General features: G+C 47.3%; 1 protein-coding gene across 2 annotated transcripts in view; it reads right to left on the bottom strand.

The window, feature by feature from the left end:
- The window catches only part of CIST1 (colon, intestine and stomach enriched 1), a 261,147-nt gene that overhangs the window by 68,755 nt on the left and 172,131 nt on the right, over positions 1-20,261 (bottom strand). For both annotated transcript variants that reach the window (XM_073544857.1, XM_073544867.1), the window contains exon 4: positions 8,200-8,280. In XM_073544857.1, the coding sequence (XP_073400958.1) occupies positions 8,200-8,280 (81 nt within the window). The remainder of the gene's footprint in view (positions 1-8,199; positions 8,281-20,261) is intronic.

Genomic DNA, 20,261 nt, shown 5'->3' with positions numbered 1-20,261 from the left:
CCCACAGACCAGCACACTGCTCTCCTGAAATACTCTGTGCTGCTGTCACCCTGCTCCTTCCCCCATACATCTCCCTCTGTGACCCCCCATAGACCAGCACACTGCTCTCCTGAAATACTGTGTGCTGCTGTCACCCTGCTCCTTCCTCCATATATCAGGCCCCTGTCGCCTCACTTTCACACATCACCAGGACAGAATCTGAGGAGAGGAATGGGGTCTTCGGTCACCGAGGATGGCAGGCAGCAAGGATTCTGGGAGCAGGGTGACAGCAGCACAGAGTATTTCAGGAGAGCAGTGTGCTGGTCTATGGGCGGCACAGAGAGAGATATATGGTAGAGGGAGCAGAGTGACAGCAGCACTTAGTATTTCAGGAGAGAAGTGTGCTGGTCTATGGGGGGCACACAGAGAGATATATGGTAGAGGGAGCAGAGTGACAGCAACACAAAGTATTTCAGGAGAGCAGTGTGCTGGTTTATGGGGGGCACAGAGGGAGATGTATGGGGGAGGAGCAGGGTGACAGCAGCACAGAGTATTTCAGGAGAGCAGTGCGCTGGTCTATGGGGGGCACAGAGGGAGATATATGGGGGAGGAGCAGGGAGACAGCAGCACAGAGTATTTCAGGAGAGCAGTGTGCTGGTCTGTGGGGGGCACAGAGGGAGATATATGGGGGAGGAGCAGGGTGACAGCAGCACAGAGTATTTCAGGAGAGCAGTGCGCTGGTCTATGGGGGGCACAGAGGGAGATATATGGGGGAGGAGCAGGGAGACAGCAGCACAGAGTATTTCAGGAGAGCAGTGTGCTGGTCTGTGGGGGGCACAGAGGGAGATATATGGGGGAGGAGCAGGGTGACAGCAGCACAGAGTATTTCAGGAGAGCAGTGCGCTGGTCTATGGGGGGCACACAAAGAGATATATGGTAGAGGGAGCAGAGTGACAGCAGCACACAGTATTTTAGGAGAGCAGTGCGCTGGTCTATGGGGGGCACAGAGGGAGATATATGGGGGAGGAGCAGGGAGACAGCAGCACAGAAATCCAGGAAACATTTCTGCTGATTGATGGCCTGTTCTGATCCAGACTTTGCATGCAAAGACCCCATTCCCCTCCTCAGATCCTGTCCTGGCGATGTGTGAAAGCGAGGCGACAGGGGCAGTCCGGGGTGATGCTGGGAAGCAGGCTGGGGGGGAATGGAGCCATACAGTAACGATAAAAATTAGACCCCTCTCTTCAGCTGCCTCCCTAGCCCTCCCCTGACTGCACCTATTACCCCTGACCCGTGTGCAGGTGCTCAGCCAGAACCACCCTAGAATGGGTCCCCTTTTAGCAGATCACAAATAATACCGCCATATACTTCACACACAATGCCGCCATATAGATCATACACAATACCACCATGTAGATCACACATAAAACCAGCAGGGTGACAGCAGCAGAGTATTTCAGGAGAGCAGTATCACATGGCAGAGAATTAGATACACGGCTCAGCAGACAGTATCACACAGGAGAGGATTAGATACACGGCTCAGCAGTCAGTGTCACACAGGAGAGGATTAGATACACGGTTCAGCAGTCAGTGTCACACAGGAGAGGATTAGATACACTGTTCAGCAGTCAGTATCACACAAGAGAGGATTAGATACACGGTTCAGCAGTCAGTATCACACAGGAGAGGATTAGATACATGGCTCAGCAGACTATATCACACAGGATAGGAATAGATACACGGCTCAGCAGACAGTATCAAACAGGAGAGGATTAGATACACGGTTCAGCAGTCAGTATCACACAGGAGAGGATTAGATACACGGTTCAGCAGACAGTATCACACAGGAGAGGATTAGATACACGGCTCAGCAGGCAGTATCACAGGAGACAGTATTACAGATATGCCCACACTGGTGAAACTTCCAGCCCCCCCAATTATACACTAGACTATGGGCTGTATATGTCACTGTCCTCCTCAGACAGCCATAAAAGCTCTCATAAAAGCAAAGGTGTCAGATTACCGGAGATCACTGGGACTGTGTGTGAGTGAGGAGGCGGAGACAGAGCAGGAGGACAGTGGAGCTGGAGCAGGAAGCACAGTGCAGAAAGTGGAGCTCAGCAGATAGCACTGGGCTACAGTAAAATGGCGCCCAGCCACACCTACAGCAGTGAATGGTGCAGCCCACAGGGGCGTGCCCAGTTCACTGCTAATGAGGCTGCATGGTGGGGTCGGGAGCCGACCGCAGTCTCCTATGTCCAGGGACGGCCATATTTGCAGACTGTATGAGTCCTCCACAGATCTGCAAATCAAGATGGCAGCGCCCAGTGGCTACATTAAAACATTATTACAAACAAACCATAAATCCTAGTTAGTACAACATTTGCTTTAACAACATGTTTTGTTACTTACTCTTTTTTTGCAAATTATATAAAATTGCAGCACCTTTCCTTTAAGGCTGGTCGCCTTGATTTGTGACTATAGTTAACTTGCAAAAAAGTGACTACTTCACTAAGGCCAGCACGCCTTTTCTAGGCATTAGCAAGTGAGTACTCTATTTTCATCCTTTGACTTTACAGTATAGCATGGTTCAATATTGTCTTTTGCACAGACATGTAATATCTGTCTGAAAGGCGTAAGGTAGCCCTGTCATGGTGGATGTTTATTATGATTGGCAAGCATTCTGCAAAAATGTGAGTTGTCACTTTTGTCACAAAATTTGGTGATGGAGACCACCTGTTTTTTCCTTTGACTTGCTATTTTGAGCACCAGGGAAAAAGCAGTGGACATCTCCTTGCATCAGACTGATTGTGGACACACAATTATAAATTCTCATGCGTTGGTGAAGGAGAAGGCGGAACAGCAGCCTGTGTTTGCTGCTGGCTACTGTGGCCAACATCGCCCTGTGTGGGGCCATACTGTTGCCCATGATGTTGTTAGTGTCCTCCCTCCTGTGAATGTTGGGGGTACTGGCCAGAGTAATAATGAGGAGGGGCATCTTGTTGGCTGTGGTAGGCACGTGTGTCATACCCACCAAGATAGCCATATCGTCCCCAACCAGGTTGGGACCAGCCTCCAACACTGGGTGGGAACAAGTGGCCATATTGGTGTGTTTGGCTAGAGGCAGACATTTGTGGTTGCTGTATTGAAGGTTGGGTAGTGGGAGGAAGGGGGTGAGGTGTAGGCCCACGTATTTGAGGATCCTCAGATCCTGCTTGAGCATGCATTTGTGGGGGGTGCCTAAGGCGCATGAGATTTCTTGGTGAAAGCTGCCACCTCTCAATATATTCAAATAATTCGTAGGGGGTATTGGGGTATGTGCACGCATCAAGCAGGATCTGAAAACATCCTCTAATACGGAGCCTGACCTCACGGGAAAGGGCACGGAGATAATTGGCCAGGCTGCGAGAGTATGCCTCCTCCCCATCATCACTATTTACTCTGGCTAAATAATTTAAAACCCCAGTGTCCACATTAGTGCGGGTATCAGTGGCAGGTATTTGCCACCTTTGGCTTCTTCCTCGCCGGGATGTGGCAGCAGGCTGTGTGGACCCCCGGATGTGGCCATTTGGGCTGCTGCTGATGTTGCCCTGCTCCTCTGCTCTTTCTGATGCTGCAGCAGCACCAGATGGTCCTGGTGGTGGGCTTTGGGGCGCAGGCAATGGCACTTCCTGACTGGAATCTTCTGCCATGCTCCTAGTAGGGGGCGAAGATGGGCCACCCACCTCTTCCCCTGCAGACACAGGGTCGATGATGGGGTCGGTTTCGGAGCCAGTTCTTCTGTCCGTCAGGTTGGACTGAGTTCTGTTATGAAATCGAACAGAGCCAAAAATCACTAAATATTTTTGGCCCTGTAAAGTATCTGTGTAATGTGGTGTGAGGTATCTACTTACGGTCTGAGATCCAGAATTGGGGCGAGGAAGGAGAGGCAGTCATAGTAGATGTATTTTCGCTTCACATAGCCCGCATCACCACTCCTGGACCGCTTCTGACGTTCCCGCCGGTATTGGTCCCGGATGCTTTGCCAGCGTCTCATCACATCTTCCACTGCAATGTGACAGGAAATATTGTGAAATACACATATTTGATAGGTCTCATTTGCTACCAGTAGTCTAGGCATGGGGCCTTCTGTGGTGTGCTTTCTACCCATGGTGGCATATCTAATTGGGGCATACAGGCTAGATACACAGGGTCACATTAGTTGATGTATCAAGTAACTACATTTAATAACTTGTTTGTCTAGGAGGATGAGGAGCTTGTAGCCTGACCAAAATTATGGCAGTGTCAAACCACGTGTTAAATCTAAATCTAACGGTCTCATGATGTAAAAAGTAGAAGCACAGGAAGGGGGCTGCTGATTCTATATTCATTTTTTGTTGTGCGGTAATTTAACTCATCCTTGACGCTGATCTCTCCTTCAAACCACATATCCAAACCCTTTCCACTTCCTGCCGACTTCAACTCAAAAATATTTCACGCATCCGTTCATTTCTCACCCAAGAATCTGCAAAAACCCTAGTCCATGCCCTCATCATCTCTCGCCTTGACTACTGCAACCTCATGCTCTGTGGCCTCCCCTCAAACACTCTCGCACCCCTCCAATCTATTCTAAACTCTGCTGCCCGACTAATCCACCTGTCCCCCCGCTATTCCCCAGCTTCTCCCCTCTGTCAATCCCTTCACTGGCTCCCAATTGCCCAGAGACTCCATTACAAAACCCTAACCATGACATACAAAGCCATCCACAACTTGTCTCCTCCATACATCTGTGACCTCGTCTCCCGGTACTTTCCTGCACGCAACCTCCGATCCTCACAAGATCTCCTTCTCTACTCCCCTCTTATCTCCTCTTCCCACAATCGCATACAAGATTTCTCTCGCGCATCACCCCTACTCTGGAACTCTCTACCACAACATATCAGACTCTCACCTACCATCGAAACCTTCAAAAAGAGCCTGAAGACCCACCTCTTCCGACAAGCCTATAACCTGCAGTAACCACCTATCGACCAAACCGCTGCACGACCAGCTCTACCCTCGCCTACTGTATTATCACCCATCCCTTGAAGATTGTGAGCCCTCGCGGGCAGGGTCCTCTCTCCTCCTGTACCAGTTATGACTTGTATTGTTTAAGATTATTGTACTTGTTTTTATGTATACCCCTCCTCACATGTAAAGCGCCATGGAATAAATGGCGCTATAACAATAAATAATAATAAATAATAATAATAATTTTTTGGGTTGTACTTACTAATTTTCTGCTGCTCCTCACGTGGCCGATCACCAAAGTCATGGAACATCTGCCTACATATGCGCCTCCATGACAGCTCTTTTCTTGCCCGGTTGGCATAATGGGCATCACGTTGGTCCCATATTTCGGGCTGCTCCTGCACCAGGACAATTAGCATTTCAACATTAATATAAGTGGACGCCATGATGCTGCTGTACTCCGTGAAGGCGTACTTCCTGGATGTCTGGAGCGCTTTTTGAGCTCATTTGCATGTATCAGCTTCCTGATGATGGATTGGGCCATTTCCTGGCAGCAGCCAAAAGACCTGCATATTTCTCGCAGGTCACACATGTGGTCCGTGTGTCATCCATATTTTCTGCGCACCCATAGACTTGCATTGGCGTATTATGGGCGTAGTACGCTGACAATCGCAGCATGCTGCGATTGGCACGGTCCGTAGAATACGCCCGAGAAATATACGGCTGTTGGGAGCAAACCCATAGAGAATCATTGATCCGTGTGTAATGCGTGCTTTTAGCGCCTCTCACTCGGCCGTATTCCTCGCCAGTGTGACCCCGGCCATATTCTCATTTGCACAAGCAAAGACTAGAAGCAATGGGATGAAACTGAATGGGAGGAGACACAGATTAGATATTAGAAAAAACTTTTTGACAGTTAGAATGATCAATGAGTGGAACAGGCTGCCACGAGAAGTGGTGAGTTCTCCTTCAATGGAAGTCTTCAAACAGAGGCTTGACAGACATCTGACTGGGATGATTTAGCGAATCCTGCTTTGAGTAGGGGGTTGGACCAGATGGCCCAGGAGGTCCCTTCCAACTCTACGATTCTATGATTCTATGAGACAGCATCACACAGAAGAGAATTAGATACACGGCTCAGCAGACAGTATCTCACAGGATAGGATTAGATACACAGCTCAGCAGTCAGTATCACACAGGATAGGATTAGATACACTGCTCAGCAGACTATCTCACATGATAGGATTAGATACACGGCTCAGCAGACAGTATCCCACAGGATAGGATTACATACACGGCTCAGCAGTCAGTATCACACAGGAGAGGATTAGATACATGGCTCCGCAGTCAGTATCACACAGGATAGGATTAGATACATAGCTCAGCAGACAGCATCACACAGGAGAGGATTAGATACACGGCTCAGCAGATTGTATCACACAGGAAAGGATTAGATACACGGCTCAGCAGTCAGTATCACACAGGAGAGGATTAGATACACGGCTCAGCAGATGGCCAAGTGTTTTGAAAGAGCAGGGAGCAGCTCCTCCTATGTTTTGCAAGAGCAGGGGCTGCAGCTGGTTGGGTGTTTTGGAAAGAGCAGCTCGGTCTCCAGGAGCTCGTCCTGTATCCTCTCCTGCAGCTGGTATGTGCAGAGTGAATGTCCAAGCCCTGTTATGCTGGAACAGTACAGCATCCAGGGCATGCAACAGAGTGTAAATGGAGCTAAAAGGAAAGCACTGGGCTCTAATAAAATGGCGCCTGGCCACACCTGCAGATGTGAATTGAGCTGCCACAGAGGCATGCCCAGTTCACAGCTAATGCTGCTGCAATGATACAGATTGGGGTCGGGACCCTTTAAAGTGGAGAAAAAGTGACACCATTGTTCTCAGCAGTAGTTGGTCCGACTACGGCAAAAAAAGTCAGAGTTTCGTCCCCAATGCAAGTCAATGAAGATTAAGGCTGTGTGCCCATGTAGCGATTTTTAAGCGTTTTTGCCGCGATTTTCGGCTCGAAAATGCAGCGAAAACGTTTAAAAATCATGTACAGAACACCCCCCATGCATTCCTATGGCATTCCGCACATGCTGTGCTAATGCTGTGCTTTTTTCCGCGGCAGAATCGCATTGCGGAAAAAATCGCAGCATGCTCATTCTTTTGTGCGGAATCGCAAAGAATTGCCGCGATTCCGCACCCATAGGAATGCATGAGAATCGCTTACTTACCGCATGTGGCTATGCCCACCATGCGGGAAGTTAAGTGTCTCATGTGCGGTTGGTACCCACGGTGTGGAGGAGAGGAGACTGTTCTCCAGGCCCTGGGTACCATACCCCTGTAAAAAAAGAATAAAACATAAAAAATTGGGGTATATTTACCTTCCGGCGTCCCGTGCTGCATTCCCGGCCTAAGCGTTCCCAGTAATGCCTTGCGGCACGGTCCTGTGAGACGTAGTCTCGCGTGACTAGCGGTCTCGCGAGATCGCTATAGCAACGCGAGACTACGTCATCACAGGTCTCGCAAGGCATTACTGGGAACGCTGAGGCCCGGGATGGCAGCGCGGGATGCCGGAAGGTAAATATACCCCGATTTTTTTTATTTTTTTTAGCATTTTAACATTCTATCTTTTACTATTGATGCCGCATAGCCGGCCTCAATAGTAAAAACCTGGTCACACTTGTCAAACACTATGTTTGACGAGTGTGACCAACCTGTCAATCACTTTCCAAGCGATGCTTCAAATCGCTTGGAAAGTGCTTGAATATCGCACACGAAAATCATGGCAAAATCGCGATCATAATCGCGGTAAAATCGCTGCGAAATCGCGCGGAAAAAAACGCGCGATTTCTGGGAAGGAGTCCGGTTTTTGGTGTGCGTTTTAACACGCAACGTGGGCACATAGCCTAAAAGTCGGTATTGAGTGGATGAATGTCAGCAATCTGGGATTCAGAGATGCTTCCAGGGGTCTTCCCAATGCTGTTCTCCTTCCATTCAGCATTTCTTTTTATCCATTTCAACATTTTCACTGCTTCCAAGACCTCCTTGTAGGGACTGCCGGAAAAATGCTCGGATTTCCCATTGAAATCCATTATACTCGCTACTCGAACCGAGAACCTGACCATTAGATATTGCTTGGTTTGAGTAACGAGCATCCGAGCATTTTAGTGTTCGCTCATCACTACTTTGTATGCAAGTCCAACCAAAAAAGAAAAGACACAGTAATTGTTTAACTTACCATTAGAAGTTTCTGTCCTGTTAGTGTACATGGTTGTATAATTGGTTGTTGAAGCAGTTTTTTCAGGAGCATGTGTATCATCTGCAGAAAAGATATTGTCAGAAAACAAGTAAAAAACAATTCAAAACTGAAACTATTAAATGTCACTATGGGTTTTAAGAAATTTGATAGAATAAGTCGATGTGTGCGTAACACTATTTATGACTATTATAAACTTTCATCCTGTACTTCGCAGGAGTTGCTTAATCTACAGTGAACCAGCATTTGATGCTACCTCTCTGCAAATGGGGGTCAAATAATTTAAAACATGTATTTTACAATACCAGCAAATGCTTTGAGATTTGATTTCAGCAATCTGATGCACGTTTTTTGACTTGACTGAATTTGAGAACTGCAGCGTTTTTTTAAATCTTTAGCATGTCAGCTCTTTCAGCATTTTTGCAGCACTTTTCGCCAATAAAGACGATTGAGAAAGCGCAAAAACACTGCAAAAAGGCAGCAAACATGCTTTGCTGCATTCTTCAGCCTTTTTTTGCCACTTTCTTGGTAGATAAAACTAGATTTATAAAACAGTAAGCATTTTTTGTTGGTTTTGGTTGCAAAAAATTGAGTCAACTTTCTGTCTGTTGTATATCCTAAGCAATACTTTTATTAGGATTTTAGTTTTTCAAACAATTTTATTAACATTTTATAACAGAGCATACATAATGCAATATTGTGAGGCACTCATGACACATGAAAGAAAAAGTGAAAAACAACCAGACTATAAATAATAATAAGAACTCATGGAAACATTTCCAGCCAGCGAGAACATTTCTTTATAAAGGAAGGAAGACAGCCATTCAGCAACGCCAATTTTTGCTCATATGGCTTATGTAAAGTCAGCTTTGCAATGATAATCGAGCGAAGTGGGCACTCGAGTGGATTTACAATAAAACGCAATTTCATTTTTAGAAACCAAAAGTAAATGAATAACCAATTTCCTAACAGAAGGATTCAAACGACTTGCATCCAACGAGAGCAGGGCGAACTGAGGAGTCAGTGAAAAATCTGATTGATTTAAAATATGAGAAATAAGAGAGGAGATGTCGTCCCAAAAATGCCGAAGATGTAGACAAAACCAAAATAAATGGGGAAGGCTACCATGTTGCCCGCAGTCCCGTCAACAGAGAGGGGAGGTCGAAGGATTGATAAAAGTTAGACGAGATGGCGAGTAATACCATCTCGATATGATTTTAAAGTAGGACTCATGGAGAGCCATAGACATAGTAGCAGAATAGGTTAGGGACATGGTCAGTTCCCAAACCTGTGGAGTAACAGAAAAATTCAATTTTTTCATATATGGGGATTTTATAAATGCAGAATCGTTGTTGAACCACTGGGAGATATAACGAGTGGACCAAAAAATATTATGGCCTGAGTTACAAAAAATATTGACCGCTGGCTCCGATAGCGGAGGGCAACGAGTCACCAGTGGAGACAAAAATTCTTTCAACATAGTAAAGTATAGAAAAGCAGAGGAGGGAACCCCAAACCTACTCTTAAGAAGGGAAAATGATATAAATTTATGACCATCAAAGATGTCATTTAATTTTGAAATGCCCAAGTCAGCCCAAGTAGAATGCAAATCGAATGAATAAACAGAGGCCAGAAAAGAGAGAGGAAGCCTCAACAGGAGTTGAATCCTAGAAAAACCACTCTTTAATTTAGAAAACTTCCTCCAAGCCACAGTAGCAGCCATAAAAATTGGATAATTAGACTGAGATAAGTGCTTAGATGTCAATAGATTCAAAATAAGAGAACAAGGAGGGGAATTTTTATTAAAATAAAATTCCAAGTCCGCCCATAAAGGTATATGGCCAGTTGACCACCAACATAGACTTTGTTTAATAAGATTAGAGTTTATTAGGATTTTAGAGACTTTTTGCACCTCACTAGACACATGAAAGAAAGTGTCTAGAAAAGTGGGTTTCACTATGATGTTTCTAAAATATGCCAAATTTACTCAACCTTTTGGAATAAATAGTGGTCTAAAAGTAAAGCATCTAATATAAAGTTTAATTGCACCAGATTTGTAAAAAGAAATATGATATCGTGTGATCTATTAGATATATTTTATAACTTCCTAGTCTAAGATTATGCTATTGTAGGGGGCGGACTGACCTATGGACCTGTCTGATGAAGAAGGGAAATGTAAAAGGTGATGTGTACAATGCTTTATTCTGACTTGAATGTACATGTGTGGGATAACAGCTAGAAATAGGAAAGGATGGTGTAGTACTGGGTTTTGGCCACAAGATGGAGACATAGAGTAATGAGAAAAAGACTTAACAGCAGCTTTAGGCTAGGGAAACCGCAAAGTCATGGTGGGCGGAGTTACGGGGGACTGAGAGGGGATTTCCCAGGAAGGGAGATAAAAGGAGGGAGAATCCCGGGGGGCAGGTCAGACATCCAGGAGGAGAAAGAAGAGAAAAGAGCTCAGGAGAAGACGGAGGGAGGACGAGCTCAAAAATGAAAGAGGAGAGACTGAGACTCGCAGAGGGGGGGTGGCCCTGAGAAGACAGCTGCAGGTCAGGGAGGTGCTGACCAGAGAGGGCCTGGGGTACCGGACGGCTGAGCACCAAAGAAGCAGTAAGTATCGCAATGGGCAGACTCGGTAGGGGGAAACGCTGTGGCCGTGGGCCTAACGGCAGCCACGGTGGTAGAACCCAGGGTCTTCGCCAAACAGGAGCAGGAGGAGGTGACAGGTACCCAGGCCTAGGAGCAGGAGCTGTTGTGGTTGCGGTGAATGTCAAGAAGACACCCATGTTCGCTGTGGATGTCAAGAGGACACCCAATAAAGTTTTGGACCTGATTGAATGGATTCCTGTGTCTGCCTCCAGTCTGTTCCACCGCCGAAAGGGACCACCCCCCAGTCGGCACATGTACTACACAATTACACAGGATTAGTAAATCTGACACAATTCATGCTGTGTGCGACAGATAAACGTAAGAGTTGAAGCGTAGGCCCTGATTATGTGGGAATTACAACTACTAAAGGTATAAGCTTCTTTTAACTCCTGTGAGGGGTTGACATGCTTGGCTGCTTCCTCAGGTAGACACAGGCACACTTTGGTGGTGAAGCACCTACTGGTTTATTGAAGTCAGCATACACCAAAGCAGGGTTCACAAAGCAAAAACAGAGCCTTTCTGGCTTAACGGAAAAACAAAACAAATAAAGTGTAACAGAGTCCGTTTCTCTGTAGGCTTCAACCTGCAGACATCTGGCAATGTCCTCCGCTCCTCCATGGAGTACTTCCTCTTCCAAGCCACCACCCAGACTGTCTCACATGTCCATGTATTTAACCAGGACCAGGAAAAAGAGAGAGAGAGTGGGAGGTAGAGTGCTCACCATATGAGTGCTCACATAAAACCAGCCCATGTATGCAGCTTACTTTAACCCTCCCAACACTTAGTGTGCTGGAGGAAAAATATCCTGGTTTCATACAACTGACGCCAACATGTGCAATGACACATATCTCCCATCGTACACTGTGCCAATGACACTGTCACATATTCCCCCCTCTGCCCAAAGCCGGGAGTTTTGGCATCTTCAGACACTAAACAGGGAATTCGGGCGAAAGCAACTGTGTTGCCATGCAACTTCCCTGGCCTATGCTCTACGTGGAAAGTGAAGTCTTGAAGGGCTAAGAACCACCTAGTCACCTTGGCGTTCTTACCCTTCTTCTCTCTTAACTATCTTAGAGGGCCATGGTCTGACACTAACTTAAACCTGCAGCCTAGTAGATTGTAAAGTGTCTATGGCCAAACACTCCTCCACTATGGCGTAATTCTCACAAGAAGAGAGTTTCCTGCTCAAGTATAGGATGGGATGCTCTTCTCCATTTATCTCTTGAGACAGCACGGCTCTCAACCCAACCTCTGAAGCATTGGTCTGGACTACAAATTCCTTGCTAAAGTCTGGTGCGACCAGAACCAGATGCTTACACAGAGACCGCTCGAGCTCTTGAAACGTCACCTCTGTGTCAGGAGTCCATTTCACCATAGTTGACTTGATGCCCAGAAGGAGATCTTTTAACGGTGCGGCTATTATGGCAGAGTTCAGGATAAAATGCCAGTAATACCCCACAATCCCAAGAAACACCCTCACTTGCTTCTTGGAGAGCGGTTGCGGCCAATTTTGAATTGCCTCTGTTTTGTTCAACTGGAGTTTGATTTTGACACTCCTAAGGATGTAGCCCAAGTACCAGACCTCTTCCTTTCCTATTGCACACTTTTTGGGATTTATGGTGAATCCTGCTTACCTCAATGCATCGAGGATTGCCTGTACCTTTGGCAGATGCGACCTCCAGTCAGGACTGAAAATGTCTATGCCATCCAAGTAGGCTGCGGCATATTTCTTGTTTGGAGCCAGAATTCGATCCATTACCCTCTGGAAGGTAGCTGGGGCTCCCTGCAGTCCGAAGTGCATTCTGGTGTACTGAAAACACCCATCCAGTGTCAAGAAGGCCATCTTCTCCTTGGCGCTCTGGGATATGGGGATCAGCCAGTACCCCTTCGTCAGGTCGAGGGTTGTGATGTACCTTGCAGGCCCCAGTCGCTCAATGAGTTTATCCACATGGGGCATCGGGTATGCATCGAAGCTAGACACCTCATTGAGCCGGCAGTAATCATTACAAAACCGCCACTAGCTATTGGGATTCGGTACAAGGACTATGGGACTTGACCAACCACTTCTTGACTCCTCTATCACCCTGAGGTCCAGCATTCTCTTCACCTCCTTGGAGAAAATCTCCCGGCATGCTTCAGGGATTCTGTATGGTTTGAAGTTCACCCTTACATGCGGCTCTGTTAAGATGTCATGTTCCACGACCTGTGTGCACCCTGGCAACTCTGAGAACAGGTCCCGGTTCTACTGCAGCAGTTCCCGACATTATTGCTACTGGGCCGACTTTAGCATCTCAGCAATCATGACCTCCTCAACCTTGGCTTCAGGACGGGCCCCCAGGTAAGGAGTTTCCAGCGGTTCCCGGTCCCACCATGGTTTAAGCAAGTTCACATGGTATACCTGATGTTGCTTCCTACGACCAGGCTGGTGTACCTTGTAATTCACATTCCCGAGCTTTTCCACCTCATACGGGCCTTGCCATTTGGCCAGGAATTTGCTCTCCACCGTGGGGATAAGTACTAGCACGTTGTCCCCAGGCTGGAATTGGTTATATACCCTTGCTTGAGCCTCCTGTGCCTGGAGAAGATGTTCTTTTATGATGGGCATTACATGAGCTATCCTCTCCTGGACTTGGCAACATGCTCAATGACACTCCGGCGCGGCGTGACCTCGGCCTCCTAGGTTTTTTTGGTGATGTCCAGGAGCCCTTGTCGATGTCGGCCATACAGGAGCTTGATTGGTGAGAAACCAGTAGAGGCTTGAGGGACTTCTCTGATGGAAAAGAGCAGGAACGGTAGCACATAGTCCCAGTCTCGACCGTCCTTATCAATGACCCTCTTGAGTAGAGTTGAGCGAAACGGGTTGAAAAAAATCAAAAGTCGCCGACTTTCGCCAAAGTCGGGTTTCATGAAACGAAACCCGACCTTAGCGTGAGGTCGGTCACGAGGTCGGCGACCATCGCGCCAAAGTCAAAGATGCTTTAGCGCCCTTTTTCAGCCAATCAGGAAGAACGGACACTGTGGGCAACGTGATGACATAGGCAGCGGTCACCACCATCTTTGAGAAGGGCATGCAAGTGATTGGCTTGCTTTGTGTGGCGTCACAGGGGCTATAAAAGGGCATGCACACCGACCGCCATGTTACTTATGCTTATCTCACAATAGGGAGAGCTGCTGATGATGATGATTCTGTAGGGAGAGCGTTAGGAGGGCCAATAGAAAAAAAATGCTTCTGCTGATAGCGCTTTTCACTGTAGTTAGTGTGCAGTGAAAGGTGAAGATTTTTGCCTTTGTGCAGCAGCGCTGGTGGTGATTAGACTGCCTTTTAAGGCTACCTGCATTGCTGTGTGCACACTGATGTTCAAACTGCTTTTTTAAAAGCAATCCAAATTTTATTGTTTTGTCCTGGTGAGGTACTGAGCGTTCATTTTTTCACACACTGTACAGCGGTGTACGCTACTCACACAGTACTGTGTACTGGCTGTTATCACGGCCAAATTGAAGCTGTGTGTGACTCTGTAAGGAAAAGCCGAGGAGTTTGTCCATTCTTACAGACCTACACCTTAGAGTTTTGTCTATTTTTCAAACAGTTTCGTATATTTGCTATTTGATTACATTCAAAACTAGAGAGAGCGTGTGTCAGTCTGTATATAAAAACACGGAGCTTGACAATTTTACATACACACACCGTACAGCGGTGTACGTGTACACTCCTCACACAGTACCATGTAACGGCTGGTATCATGGCCAAATTGAAGCTATCTGGGTGTAACTCTGTAAGGAAAAGCCAAGGAGTTTGTCTGTTCTTACAGACCTACACCTTAGAGTTTTGTCCGTTTTTCAAACAGTTTCGTATATCTGCTGTTTGATTACATTCAAAACTAGAGAGAGACAGCGTGTCACTCCATATACAAAAACACGGAGCTTGACAATCTGTGTGTGACTCTATAAGGAAAAGCCGAGGAGTTTGTCTGTTCTTACAGACCTACACCTTAGAGTTTTGTCCGTTTTTCAAATAGTTTCGTACATCTGCTGTTTGATTACATTCAAAACTAGAGAGAGACAACGTGTGTCAGTCCGTATACAAAAACACGGAGCTTGACAATTTTACATACACACACCGTACAGCGGTGTATGTGTACGTTCCTCACACAGTACTGTGTACCGGCTGGTATCACGGTCAAATTGAAGCTATCTGGGTGTGACTCAGAAAAAGCCGAGGAGTTTTTCCGTTCTTACAGACCTACACTCTAGGGAGATTCCAATTCTGCCCAATTCTATATACACCTTGTAGTTTGTCATACACTAGGCAATTTCTGCCTGTTACTTTGCGGTGTAATATACACAGGGCCTGACAGAATCCAACTGTGTCCTGAAGTCTGTAGAGAGATTCCATTTCTCCCCAGTCCTCTATACACCTTTTTTACACCATCCAGAATCAGCCTGTTACTTTGAGGTGTAATATACACAGGGCCTGACAGAATACAACTGTGTCCTGAAGTTTGTAGAGAGATTCCATTTCTCTCCAGTCCTCTATACACCTTTTTTACACCATCCAGAATCAGCCTGTTACTTTGAGGTGTAATATACACAGGGCCTGACAGAATACAACTGTGTCCTGAAGTCTGTAGAGAGATTCCATTTCTCCCCAGTCCTCTATACACCTTTTTTACACCATCCAGAATCAGCCTGTTACTTTGAGGTGTAATATACACAGGGCCTGACAGAATCCAACTGTGTCCTGAAGTCTGTAGAGAGATTCCATTTCTCCCCAGTCCTCTATACACCTCTTTTACACCATCCAGAATAAGCCTGTTACTTTGAGGTGTAACATACACAGGGCCTGAGAGAATCCTTCAGTATCCAGAAGTGTGTAAGGAGACTCAAATTCTCCCCAGTCCTCTATACACATTTTTTACACCATCCAAAATCAGCCTGTTACATTGTGGTGTAATATACACTGGGCCTGAGAGAATCCTTCAGTGTCCACAAGTCTGTAGAGAGATTCCAATTCTCCCCAGTCCTCTATAGACATTTTTTACACCATCCAAAATCAGCCTGTTACATTGAGGTGTAACATACACAGGGCCTGAGAGAATACAACAGTGTCCTCACGTCTGTAGAGAGATTCCAAATCTCCCCAATCCTCTATAGACATTTTTTACACCATCCAAAATCAGCCTGTTACATTGAGGTGTAACATACACAGGGCCTGAGAGAATGCTTCAGTATCCAGAAGTGTGTAAGGAGATTCAAATTCTCCCCACTACTATATACACCTTGTACCTTGCTTTACAGTACCATATAGTTGGTGGAATTTTGGGTACATTTTCCCCAAAAATGAGGAAGTGTGGTGGAAGAGGTCGTGGAAGTGGGCGGGGGTTGCCAGCTGGTAATGATGGTGTTGGTGGCGTGGTGGTGGATCTGCTGGTAGTGGCAAAAGCAAAGTAGCACCTAATGCAGGAGGTGTTGAGCCTGCGTCATCGTCTGGCTCCACAAGGCCTCGATGGCTCCCATTTCTGGGAGTAGGTAAACCGCTTTTAAAGCCGGAGCTTCAGGAACAAGTTTTGGCTTACATTGCTGACTCAGCCTCCAGCTCTATCGCCTCCTCTTCTGAAGTTTTAAAAAATAAAAGCACTGAGTCGTCATTGGAGGCTCATGGTCATGAACCACACCTTTCCTTGTGTCCTTCACCCGTACCAAAATTGAAGGATGCGGCAGGCCACACTACAGATTACTCCATGGAGCTGTTTTCACATACCATGCCTGGGTTATCAAATCAAATCGTGAATTACCCAGGCCAAGATGAATCTGACATGGAGCGCACTGATGCACAGCCACTGCTATATGATTCTGCTGGTACATTCACTCAGAGCACTACTTTGTCCTCGCAGTGTACTGAGCCAGAATCTGACCCAGATGAAACTCAGGTGCCCCTTCCCGCATACTATACCACCATACACGGTGACACAGAGGAAGGTGCACATGACATTGAAGAGGAGGTGATGGATGACCCAGTTGTTGACCCAGATTGGCATCCATTGGGGGAAGTGGGTGCCGCTGCCAATAGCTCAGAAGAGGAGGAGGAGCATCCGCAGCAGGCATCGACATCGCAACAGCTGTTATATGGCAGGCCTGGAGCAGTCCAAAAATGGGTTACAAAAGCCAAAAGAGTTGCAGGACAGCTTGGCCAGACGGTCAAGTTAGCACAGCGTGCAAGGCCTCAAAATGTCTTCCCTAGTAGGACGAGTGCAGTGTGGCACTTTTTTTAACAAAATCCTAATGATCAGGCAAAGGTTATCTGTAAGAAGTGCGCAAAGACATTTAGCCGAGGGAAAAATCTGAGAAATTTGAATACCAGTTGCATGCTTAGACATTTAACCACCATGCACTTGCAAGCGTGGACGGACTACCAAACCTCACGTACCACATGTGCAACTGCTCCCAATGAAGGTAGTCAACAACGCTACATTGTTTCCCCCACTGTAAGCCCACCGGTTAGCACACCACCAGCAGCAAATGTTGAGGTGTCGTCGCAAGGCCAAAGCAGTCAGGGTATCACAATGTTATTGCTATGAAAGACTGAATCTAGGCCATCAGAAAGAACACCAACTCCATCACCATCATCAACCCTCTCTCAGTCCGCCATGTCCACCGCTAGTTCCACCATATGCAGCTCTCAAGTACAGCTCACCCTAACAGAGACTATGAGTAGGACAAGAAAGTACTCATCCTCTCATCCACGTACACTAGGTTTGAACGCCCACATTGCCAAAGTAATCTCGTTAGAAATGATGCCCTACCGGTTGGTTGAAAGCCCAGCTTTCCGCAAACTCATGGCCTACGCAGTACCACGCTATGACCTACCCAGTTGGCACTTCTTTTCTCGCAAAGCCATCCCAGCCCTCCACCTTCATGTGAAAGACCGCATTGTCCATGCACTCAAGCAATCAGTGAGTGGAAAGGTGCACCTCACCACAGATGCATGGTCCAGTAGGCATGGCCAGGGCCATTACGTGTCCATCACTGCACACTGGGTTAATGTGGTGGATGCAGGGTCCACAGGGGACAGCGGTGGTGGGACAGTGCTGCCTAGCCCACGGTATAGGAAACAGTTGGCTGTAGGCGTTCGACCCTCCTCTCCTCCAGAAGCGAAAGCTCGTCCACAGAGCGCAGTCGCACGAGCGCTTCATCCGCAGCTGCCAGTGTTGCGCACGAGGTGCCCCACTATCGATCAGCTAGTGGAAAGCGTCAGCAGGCTGTGTTGAAGATGATGTGTTTGGGCGACAGACACACCGCGGAGGTACTGGCTGACTACTTTCAGCGACAAACTGAGTCATGGCTGGGCAGTCTACATCTTGAGGCAGGCAAGGTAGTTAGTGATAACGGCCAGAATTTTGTGGCAGCCATAGCCCTTTCAAAACTCAGACACATACCTTGCTTGGCTCACACCTTGAACCTGGTGGTGCAGTGCTTCCTCAATAATTATCCGGAGTTAACAGGCCTGCTCCAGAAGGTTAGAAGACTGTGCTCGCACATCCGCCGGTCGCCCGTACACTCCAGTCGTATGCAGAAGCTGCAGCAATTGGTCCACCTTCCCAAGCACCGCGTAATTATCGACGATGCAACAAGGTGGAACTCCACCCTGCACATGGTTGAGCGGCTGTGCGAACAGAGGCAGGCTGTAATGCATTTGTGGGAGGATACACGGGCAGCCACTTTGAGGGCAGACATGGAGTTGTCAGGTGTGCAGTGGTCGAAGCTGAAAGACCTCTGTAAAGTCCTTCAGTGTTTTGAGGAATGCACACGGCTGGTAAGCGCAGACGACGCCATCCTAAGCATGAGTTCAAGTTCAAATTCTAGCTGTTTTGGGCGGTGTCAGATCCGTTCATCGAACAACAAAACTTTGATTACAATTTCGTTGTTTGAGTTTCCATTCCAGAAAGTTTCATCAAACAAACGCGTAACTGTATTTTCACATTAATAATGGTTTTCAAAGATAATAGACAGTTTCAGGCCATAGTAGCGGTGTCTAGTAGCCAGCGGTGTAGTACACCCGTGAAGGAGCTACACCGTGTGTGCTCCTAATAATTTTATAGCGCATATTGTCATGAAAATCCTTTTTGGCCTAGTAACTGTGTCTGCTACTCAGCAGAGGAGCCCACCCGTGAACCGTGCTATGCCGCCTGTTTATAAAAGAACCAGTTTTTGACTGCATTTACACCACTTAATACTTTGGGCCTAGTAACTGTGTATGCTACTCAGCAGAGTTGGCCACAAAGCTAATCCGCCTGTTTAGGTAAGATCTGTGTGCTACTCAGCAGAAGAGCCCAGCTGTTAAGCAAGCTACAGCACCTCTGGTTTGGACACTTAATTTTTCCCTTTTTTCTAGAATTCCGGTTGACCTGCACTTACTGGGAAATCCTCGCTCGCGGGGAAGAATTGTAATCACAGATCCCCATCACTAACGGTGTTCAGCGGGTTATCTGCACCTGTAAGCGACACACGCTAGTCATTTCAGCGTAGCCCGCATGCAGTCACGGACAGGTAAGGGCATGACAGACCTGTTATTGGTCGATCTCGCGTGCCAGAGCCTCGCGTATCCCTCTAGTAAGCTGGACGCGGACCGCGGGGGCATGACGGAGTCTCGTTCGTTAACGGAATTAAGCTTGCAATGTGGGCATCTTTTCTGTGGCTGCATGGTTGAGGTTGCCCGTGTTGAGTCAAATTAAGCGCAGGCTCCACTCCTGGTGGTGCCCTTCTGGACATTCCTTTAAGGTTCAGCTTTGCAACCATACTGCCGCCGGAAAACAAACACTTTGCCTTCATGGACGCTGTTTGGAGGGTCGTGACTCGTGGGAATAACGCTGCCCAATCGGTTTACCTGCTAGAGAGATCCTTCGTTGCTCACAAACATGACATCACACTCCCTAGGAGGAAGCTAATGCCACTGTGGCGAACGTACTCCTTCGGGCGCCACAAGTGCACAGATGCCCAGCCAATGCTAGATGATTCTGCTGGAACATTGACCCAGACACTACATTCCCCTCGCACTCTACACAGCCAGAATCTGACCCTGATGAAACTCAGGTTACCCTTCCCACATACTATACCACCTTACACGGTGACAAAGAGGAAGGTGCAGATGAAAGTGCAGGTTCGGCCCACCCGCCATCAGACTCACCACCGTACTATGAGGGGCCCTGTGCCAGTGCCGTCACCAACGAGTGGGCCCCCCCTGCTTGGTAAGGATCACAACACTTACAAAGTTGAAATACTTACCTCTCCTTGCTCCTCCGCTGTGACGTCTTGCGCATTTCCTGACAGTGACATTCTGGTCAAAGTGCGCGATGACATCACGTCTGTACACCCTCTGCCTAAACAGTCCAAGTGCA

This window comes from Dendrobates tinctorius, unplaced genomic scaffold (assembly GCF_039654945.1).
Source record: "Dendrobates tinctorius isolate UK_male_01 unplaced genomic scaffold, ASM3965494v1 ptg000011l, whole genome shotgun sequence".
Taxonomy (NCBI): Eukaryota; Metazoa; Chordata; class Amphibia; order Anura; family Dendrobatidae; genus Dendrobates; species Dendrobates tinctorius.
This window is presented reverse-complemented; position numbering and strand designations above follow the sequence as displayed.